At 44.9% G+C, this 10101-nt stretch overlaps 1 protein-coding gene across 1 annotated transcript in view; it reads left to right on the top strand.

The window, feature by feature from the left end:
• The first annotated feature begins 222 nt into the window (after positions 1-222).
• polr2a (RNA polymerase II subunit A) overlaps positions 223-10101 on the top strand; it is a 22393-nt gene continuing 12514 nt past the window's right edge. The window contains exons 1-13 of the mRNA XM_080544186.1: positions 223-310; positions 1230-1362; positions 2021-2157; positions 2632-2805; positions 3388-3669; positions 4512-4673; positions 5501-5721; positions 6048-6180; positions 6509-6633; positions 7173-7383; positions 8159-8368; positions 8817-8985; positions 9608-9702. Coding sequence (XP_080400312.1) covers positions 224-310; positions 1230-1362; positions 2021-2157; positions 2632-2805; positions 3388-3669; positions 4512-4673; positions 5501-5721; positions 6048-6180; positions 6509-6633; positions 7173-7383; positions 8159-8368; positions 8817-8985; positions 9608-9702 — 2139 coding nt within the window. The 5' untranslated portion in view covers position 223. The remainder of the gene's footprint in view (positions 311-1229; positions 1363-2020; positions 2158-2631; positions 2806-3387; positions 3670-4511; positions 4674-5500; positions 5722-6047; positions 6181-6508; positions 6634-7172; positions 7384-8158; positions 8369-8816; positions 8986-9607; positions 9703-10101) is intronic.

Raw genomic sequence — 10101 nt, 5'->3', positions numbered from 1 at the left:
AAAGGGAGGGGTACAGCCATTAGCTAGCGTGGCTAAGGACCCAAAACGTCAATAAATAGTACTCCTAGGGCAGTAAACAGCGTGGGTCTTCGGGATATCGCCACCGGAGACATTCCGGTCACCGTTGGCGGCCTTGGCCAGAGTCCTGGTGGCAATTTTAAGCCGCTTTTCCTTCTTACAAAGCGGCGTGCCGAGGGAGGACGCGTCTCTTTGAATAGACAGGATGCACGGACCGCCCTCCGGCGACAGCGCATGCCCACTGCGCCTCATCAAGAGAGTGCAATTCGGCATCATCAGCCCAGATGAGCTTGTAGGTTTTGCTTTGGGGAGAGGGGGGCATTCATTCGTTTGACTTTCTCAACGTTCTCCACATTGATCGTACATTATACACTGAGATGACTATACGTACAGTTTTATCACTGATGACAATGGAATTGATATGTTACAAAGCCAGTTAGCTTTAGCTAAGCTAGCTAAGTTTTAAGTTGGTGAGCTTTGAGCTAGCTTGAGCTAGCTAGCCTGGCTAGCAACAGCATGTTGTAGGAAGTTTTGACCAACTTTCAGTACACTTACAGTATTTTCCATCTGAAGTCATGAATCAAACTCCCTCTTATTGGAAAATACCACATGTATACACATTTCATTTTGACATCTTTTTACTGAACTTGGCTAGTTTACTCTGCCATGGCAGTGATGTTCATGTTCCCTGAAGTTACATTCACAAACACTAGCTGTTCCCTGATGTTAGAAATCATAATAAAAAGCTAACATCACAATAAAGGCTTGTTTATGCATGTTTTTACGATTAGTTATTTTATTAGGAAAACCTATGAAGTGTCTGTTGTCAAATGAGAAGGTAGTCATATTGAAGATTATTCATTTTAATCACTTACTTGGTCAATGGTCATGTCAAGTTTGACTTTTAGCCAAGTGTGGTTAATCTCACATATTGTCGACTCTGATCTTGGTGTGTAAACATATTAAAGCATGCTGTAATTGATTGTTGATATTCCATTTAGGTCTCCTATTAAAACTATTGATATGGAACACATTTTTAGATGTTTTTATATGTTTTTCACATTTTATCACGTTTTATATTCAATGCAGCAGTGTTGGCCTGAACTTCCACAATGCTGTACTTTTTTAAGTCATTCTTTATTCAATCAAATCCCTCTGTTTTGATAATTGTTTGATTGTATGTTGACTGTGCTTCGTCCTGCTCCCTCCAGAAACGGATGTCCGTCACAGAAGGGGGAATCAAGTACCCCGAGACCACCGAGGGGGGTCGTCCCAAACTCGGTGGTCTCATGGACCCCAGACAAGGGGTGATAGAACGCTCTGGAAGGTGTCAAACATGTGCAGGTACAGGAAGATATTGTATTCTTTTCTACTACTACTAATAATATAACAACATTTCGATGGACGAAACGCAAAACCTCCTATCTGCAAAATTCACTTTTTGGGGGGAAAATGAAGAAAACTGTCTTGTTTTCTTGCAGAATGCTATTTGTTAAGGATACCTACCCATCACTTAATACACTGTTTGGGGACTATATTACTATAGTATGTGTTAATAACATTTCTTTTTTTTTGCAGATAGGAGGTTTTGCGTTGTGTGTTTTGCGTTGTGTGTTTGCATGCACATTTCATTTTGACATCTTTTTACTGAACTTGGCTAGTTTACTCTGCCATGGCAGTGATGTTCATGTTCCCTGAAGTTACATTCACAAACACTAGCTGTTCCCTGATGTTGGAAATCATATTAAAAGCTAACATCACAATAAAGGCTTGTTTATGCATGTTTTTACTATTAGTTATTTATTAGGAAAACCTATGAAGTGCATTGTCAAACGAGAAGATAGTCATATTGAAGAGTATTCAATTTGCGTTGTGTGTTTTGCGTTTTGAATATGAGGTTTTCCATTTTGGCCATCGATTTCATTAAGTTTCTACCAGTCTTCATCCTGACCATGTGGTGTTAATGTGCGTTACCTAAAAGCATCTCTGGTGTGTCTGACAGGTAACATGACAGAATGCCCGGGCCACTTCGGCCACATAGAGCTGGCCAAGCCCGTGTTCCACGTGGGCTTCGTCACGAAGATCATGAAGGTTCTCAGATGCGTCTGCTTCTTCTGCTCCAAGCTGCTGGTGGACTCGGTCAGTAACCTGCCCTCCTTCCTGGTTCACCTTACTCACCACATCACAACCTACGCATACGCAAAGTAGAATTAGAATTTAGAATTTGCCATTTAGCCAGACGCTTCTAATCCAAAGCGACTTACAACTACGAATTACAGGGACGGGAACATTCCCCCTGGAGTAACTGAGGGCTAAGTGCCTTACTCAAGGGCGGAACACTAGTGGTGGTGTTTTAACAACCTTCCGATCACCAGTCCAACTCACTATCCACTAGACCACCACTACCGCGATACCCCGAAGTACACACACACACACACACACACACACACCACCACACACACTCCGGAAATAGTCCATAGATGTTTTTTTTGTTTTTTTTACGGGGGTTTATTGTCTTTGTTGGTCTGTTATCAACACAACGACGTGTACTTGACGAGACGACGCTCCGTCTATGAGCTGTAGTAATGATGTCATAATGATCCCGTCTTCCAGACCAATCCCAAGATCAAAGACATCCTGATCAAGTCGAAGGGCCAGCCCAGGAAGCGCCTCACCCACGTGTACGACCTGTGTAAGGGCAAGAACATCTGTGAGGGAGGCGAGGAGATGGACAACAAGTTCGGCGTGGAGCAGCAGGAGGAGTCGGAGGACATCACCAAGGAGAAGGTACTGTTACCTAGGAGACCGTTGGTACCGTTACCTAGGAGACCGTTGACGTTGAAAGATCCATCGGTGTTTAATACATAACGAATGTTTTCTGGTGTACTGTACGTGTCCACGTATCCATTTATATGTTTATGAAAGTACATAGTTACATGCTAACACCCCCCCCCCCCCCCCGGTCTATATACCCCCCCTGTGAATAGGCCATATAGTGTATATACGTCGTTTACATAATAGGTACATACTCAGATTCCTACAGATTACTTATATTACGTAGGTTAGGTAGGTATATCCCCCTATTTATAGCTTTTATGATTTATTATTATACTTTTAGGTATATCCCCCTATTTATAGCTTTTATTATTTATTATTATACTTTTAGGTATATCCCCCTATTTATAGGTATTTATGTCTTATTCTTGTTTTTTTAATGTCTTAGGATTGTGTTCTATTATCTTAGTTAGCACCTAGGGTTTGCACTTCAATTTCGTTGTACCCGTACAATGACAAAGACCATTCATTCATTCACACACTCTTCTCTCACACACACACACACTCTTCTCTCTCACACACACACACTCGCAGGGCCACGGAGGCTGCGGTCGCTACCAGCCTCGCATCCGTCGCTCGGGCCTGGAGCTGTACGCGGAGTGGAAGCACGTGAACGAGGACTCGCAGGAGAAGAAGATCCTGCTCAACCCGGAGCGCGTGCACGAGATCTTCAAGCGCATCTCTGACGAGGAGGACGTGATCCTGGGCATGGACCCCAAGTACGCCCGGCCCGAGTGGATGATCGTCACCGTGCTCCCCGTGCCGCCCCTGGCCGTCCGGCCCGCCGTCGTCATGCAGGGCTCCGCCCGCAACCAGGTGAGGAAGAGAAACTTCTAGAAGAACTTCTTTAGATTTTTAGAAACCCCCGTTAAAGCCACAATCCATAATTTCCAACCCCCCAAAATTCCCGAGTTCCCAGACCGTAGAAGTAGTTTGTGTAGTGTCGTGCTAGAAACTAAGTGAGGAGATTTTTTTTTTTCCTGCTCTAGAACATTTTTAGAAACCCATTAAAGCCACAATCCACAATTTACAACATTTTGACATCGTTTACCACCACTGCCAAATTCCAGACGTTAAAAGCAGTTACTTTTATTACTATCCTTCTTTTTCTGTTATTTTCTTTTATTGCTGTACTTTGCACTTTGAATTGCCCCCGTTGTATGAAATGTCCTATACAAATAAACTTGCCTCGCCTCAGGACGACTTGACACACAAACTAGTGTAGTGCTAGATAGCTTGATGTTTTTACTTAAGCAATATCACACGAGAGGCAGTGTGTTATACTGAATATCAGCACGGCTGTGATTCGGTCGTATTGCTTTTATACAACAGTTCTACAGCGCCATTTATTAGTTAACAGTAATAAGCAACAACAGATTATGATTTGTTTGTTTATTTAATCATTTATTTTGGCTCAGTCAAAAAAAAATGTTCCGCAACTGGACCGTTGCCTAGTAACCTGAACACAAACATCTGCAGGCTCGCTACTTTGTATTAACGGTCATTTGGGAGTGATACATATAGTTAAAAGTCCCAGTGCTGTTATACTGTATATCAGCACTCATGGAATGCCTCTTGTCCAATCAAATTACTTGGTCGGAACTAACTGTTGTATAATATCGATGGTCATTAAAGACAGCCTTTTCTCTGTCTCTCAGGACGATCTGACACACAAGCTGGCCGACATCGTCAAGATCAACAACCAGCTGCGGAGGAACGAGCAGAGCGGCGCGGCGGCCCACGTCATCGCCGAGGACGTCAAGCTGCTGCAGTTCCACGTGGCGACCATGATCGACAACGAGCTGCCTGGCCTGCCCAGGGTACGTACGGTCATAGTCAGTTTATTTAAACACGCACCAAACTACAGCGGGTTAGGGCGCCCTGGGCGCGGACTCTAAACCAGAGAGAAAACATGATGGAATATGGAATACTGGTAAGGACAACAACATAAACATGGAGGACGTCCAACATTCATAACTGCACACATATAAAGACATTCATACTGTGACACATCAGCAACATCTCAGTAGCCTAGTTCACAACATTAGTGAGTTTTAAGAGAGTCTTGAAAGTCTCTAGATCGGGGTGGTCTTGATGTTCAGTGGGAGGTCGTCAGCGCTTTAACGAAGACAACACTCTCATTCTGTGTCCCTCATCAATACCCTTAACCGTTTGGATAGATTGGACAGATTCCTAGCCAAGTATCTCTGCTTGCTGACAAAAACGATCTCTTAATAATTTCCTAATCTTTCTAAAACAAAGAAGGAAAAATATCGTTAGCCTCGTAGCATAATTGCCTAAGTCATATTTTGGCCAAATTGAGATATCTGACTAACTCTACTCTCCTAACTCTACTCTCCTAGATTCACTGTGCGTTATTGCCTATGATGCCTATGATGCCATCAGCCTATCAGAATGCTTGTTACATTCCAAAACCACTATCTGCCCAAGTCATCTCTTTGACATAGGCATTTTTGATACTGTATACAAGGATGGCTCGGCTGACCACAAGTGAAGCATGACTTTATTACTACAATTATGCTACGAGGCTAACGACATGAAAAAGAGGATGAATGGTATATTTCCTCTTTGTGTTTTCCAGACGTAGTGCATCATTGATATATTATTCCATCTTTAACCCCCCCAGGCGATGCAAAAGTCGGGCCGCCCCCTGAAGTCGTTGAAGCAGCGTCTGAAGGGGAAGGAGGGGCGCGTCAGGGGGAACCTGATGGGGAAGCGTGTCGACTTCTCCGCCCGAACCGTCATCACCCCCGACCCCAACCTGCAGATCGACCAGGTGGGGGTCCCGCGCTCCATCGCTGCCAACATGACCTTCCCAGAGATCGTCACCCCCTTCAACATCGACAGGTCTGTTTGTTTGTTTGTTAGGATCCCCGTTAGCTAATCGTGAGCTTAGAATGATAAGGTTCTATCTCCGTTTAGGGTAGTTCAGAGATATTGAGCGTCAAAGTTTTTACATTCCATTATGTTTTGTGAGATGGAACCTTTGTATTTTATTAATTACTAACTAAAAAATGTCAACATTTTAAAAATAACACCACACAGGCATTAATAAATACCTAATGGATCAGATTATGTAAAAAAAACTACATTTTGACAAAAATTGAGATAGAACCTTATAATTCTAATGTCACAATATGTTAGTTATGCTGATGGTCTTCCTCGTCCTCCAGGTTACAGGAGCTGGTCCGCAGAGGGAACAGCCAGTACCCAGGAGCCAAGTACATCATCAGAGACAACGGGGACAGGATCGACCTGCGCTTTCACCCCAAACCAAGTGACCTTCACCTCCAGATCGGCTACAAGGTAACCCCAAAGAATTACATCTGTCCAGTTATCTTAAGCTTAAATTGTTGTATCTCAGGGGTAGTCTAGTGGTGGTCTAGTGGATAGTGAGTTGAGACGAGACTGGTGATCGGAAGGTTGTGAGTTCAAATCCCCACCTGAAACCACACCACCACTAGTGTTCCGCCCGTGAGTAAGGCACTTAGCCCTCAGTTACTCCAGGGGGGAATGTCCCTGTAATCTGTAATTGTAAATCGCTCTGGATTAAAAGCGTCTGCTAAATGGCAAATTCTAGTCGAATACAATTACGCCTTTATTGATTAAACTCATCTGTTTCCCCCCCCCTCAGGTGGAAAGACACATGTGTGATGGTGACATCATCATCTTCAACAGACAGCCCACGCTACATAAGATGTCCATGATGGGCCACAGGGTCCGCATCCTACCCTGGTCCACCTTCAGACTCAACCTCAGGTACCAACTTCCTGTCTGAAGTCTGTCAACTTCCTGTTCAGTCACTCACCACGTGTCACCTCCAGTCACCTCCTCCTCCTGTGATAGCCTTGTAATAATAATAATTTGTATCATAGCACTTTTCCTGCAAGCTGCTGTTGCAGCTCAAAGTGCTTTAATCATTATATAATCATCGTTTAATTATTTAGTCGTTTAAAGGCAATATTAAAAAGATGGGTTTTTAGTCTTGACTTGAACATATGTGCTGAGGTTGCATCCCTAATGTAAACTGGCAGTGAGACACAATCTGGGCGCATAAAATGAGAATGCAGCCTCACCAGATCTCTTCTTTAGTCACTGTGAACAGCAGGGCCGTGTTACATAATATCATGTTACATTTTTAGATACCTCACGTTTATCTAAGGATTGTCAAAGTTTTTTCATGACATCAATCCCTGCCCCCCCCTTCCTCCTCCTCCTGCTCCACCTCCCCCTCCTCCTCCTCCCCCTCCTCCTCCTCCTCCTCCTCCTCCTCCTCCTCCTCCCCCCTCCCCCCACAGTGTGACCACCCCGTACAACGCTGACTTTGACGGGGATGAGATGAACCTCCACCTGCCCCAGTCCCTGGAGACCAGAGCGGAGATCCAGGAGCTGGCCATGGTGCCTCGCATGATCGTCACACCCCAGTCCAACAGGCCCGTCATGGGCATCGTGCAGGACACCCTCACCGCCGTGCGCAAGTTTACCAAGAGGGACGTCTTCCTAGAGAGGGTACGGTGGCCCGGAGGGAGGGAGGGAGGGAGGGAGGGAGGGAGGGAGGGAAGGGATGGTTTTGTGTGCCCATCAGTTTCACTTAGAAAAATGCACTAAGAACACACACACACACACACACACACACTCGTCCTGACACAGTGTGACCTGTTTATTTATTTGTTTGTTTGTTTATTTATTTGATCCCCGTTAGCTTTATGCCGTAACAGTTTGCTAATCTTCCCGGGGTCCACACACACACAATCACCATGACAACAAATAATACTTTAACACAGTAAATAAACACAAATATAAAAGAAATGAGTAAAATTAACAGAACATTTATTATTGATACAGTAAAAAATATAGAAACAAATCCAGTTGAACCCAAAGAGTCGTTGTCATCCTGTCATCCTGTCATACAAACATACAAACATGAACCAGAAACATCTCTAAGCCTCCAACCAACCCAAATAAACACAACCTGTCTTCTACATTAAGGCGACACACACACACACACACACACACACACACGTAACGATGAATTGAGAATCAAGGACCCCAATTGAAATAAGCCAGTGGCTTTCTTGGGTTTTTATCCTGTTAGTTGACCTTGTATGTAATATGTACTTTCATGTACCTACTTCTGCAAATCTTCTAATAAAGTTTTCAATCAATCAATCAAACACACACACACACACTCTTCCTGACCCAGTGTGACCTGTCTTCTACATTAGGGCGACACACACACACACACTCTCTCCCTGACCCTTCCTAACCCTCTCTTCTCCCCCAGGGCGAGGTGATGAACCTGCTCATGTTCTTGTCCACGTGGGACGGTAAGGTCCCCCAGCCCGCCATCATAAAGCCCCGCCCCCTGTGGACGGGCAAGCAGATCTTCAGCCTGATCATCCCCGGCCACATCAACGCCATCCGCACGCACAGCACCCACCCCGACGAGGAGGACAGTGGGCCCTACAAACACATCTCCCCCGGAGACACCAAGGTAACCAAGCTTTTTACACCAAGACACCACGGTAAACGTTTTTTTTTCGCCAGCAAACACGAAAGTTTGCTTATTTGCAGTACAGCGCCCCGCCACCACGTCGTCTCAGTGCCGCAATTGCAGTTAGAAATTACAGAAATCCACCGAGTGCAACGCTTGTCGAAAATACGACCGTCAGAGTTTTGTCGAGAGCTGGAGGCGGCTAGAAATATGACGGAGGCGGCCGCCTCATAATTCTCTATGCAGGAACAACCCTGCTACTATCCGGCGGTAAACATTCGGTCTTCTCACACATTTGGCCGAATACCGAATGTGCTTTCTTTTGCTATTATTCGTCCGAATACATTCGGTGGCCGAACCTTCGTTGCATCCCTAGATTCTTCCAATCTTTGCGTGAGTGAGAATGCTGTGTCTGATGTCGTGTGTCCGATGTTGTATTTCCTGTCAGGTGATCGTGGAGAACGGGGAGCTGATCATGGGCATCCTGTGTAAGAAGTCCCTGGGGACGTCGGCCGGCTCGCTGGTCCACATCTCCTACCTGGAGATGGGCCACGACGTCACCCGCCTCTTCTACTCCAACATCCAGACCGTCATCAACAACTGGCTGCTCATCGAGGGTATGGTGCTGGGGGGGGGGGCAGCACCGTACCCTCGATGAGCAGCTCATGTCCTCGATGAGCAGCTCATGTCCAATCGTGAGCTTAGAATGATAAGGTTCTATCTCCGTCTAGGGTAGTTCAGAGATATTGAGCGTCAAAGTTTTTACATTCCATTATGTGAGATGGAACCTTTGTATTTTATTAATTACTAACTCAAAAATGTCAACATTTAAAAAATAACACCACACAGGCATTAATAAACACCTAATGGATCAGATTATGTCAAAAACTCAATTTTGACGTTGTCGTGCAATGTCGGCTATCTAAGTAATGAAAATACCACCGCTCATCTGTGATCAGACTTTGCTGAGGTGCTGGAACTGAAGAGTATCAGTAGAGCGCAAAACAACAGCATCCGTCCGCACACTCAAACACTGTGCAAACAAAAAACATAGTTTATTGTGAACTTTCGGTCGTAGACCTTCTTCAGGCAATGTCGGCTATCTAAAAGGAAAAGCCATTGTCTCGCCATTTTAAGGTTTTAAAACCTGTCCCCAAATGTATCGGGACTTGTGTTTTCTTCCATTTAATTGACCTCCCTTTGTCTATAGCCGATATTTCTGTTTCTGTTTTTCTTCAGGTCATTCTATCGGTATCGGTGACTCCATTGCTGACGCTAAGACATACCTGGACATCCAGAACACCATCAAGAAAGCCAAACAGGATGTGATAGAGGTCAGAGAACTTCCTAAACACTTTACCGAAGTGTCTCATTTACATTTTTGGCATTTAGCAGACGCCTTATTCCAAAGTGACTTACAATCAATACATTTGACTAAGCAAGTGAATCATCAATCCACCAGTCGTAGCAAGAAGAGCAATCTAGCTCAGGCCCGAGCCCACTGGCAGTCTCAGTGATAGAAGAAATATCATTTTTTAATACAATGTAGAGACAGTACAGGGGGGGCACTGGAGAGACAGTACAAGGGGGGCAGTAGAAGTCTTAGGAGGCACAGTATAGGGAGAGGCAGGTGTCTCAGGAGGCACAGTACTGGGGGGTAGGAGCAAAATTGGGCAGCTCATTCCACCAGCGGGTAGCCAGTGTCGTGAAGAGACGTGGTTTGTCTTCACTAA

This window comes from Nansenia antarctica (genome assembly GCF_963989245.1).
Source record: "Nansenia antarctica genome assembly, chromosome: 13".
Lineage (NCBI taxonomy): Eukaryota > Metazoa > Chordata > Actinopteri > Argentiniformes > Microstomatidae > Nansenia > Nansenia antarctica.
The sequence above is the reverse complement of the archived record's forward strand: the minus strand, read 5'-3'. Positions and strand labels throughout refer to the sequence as shown.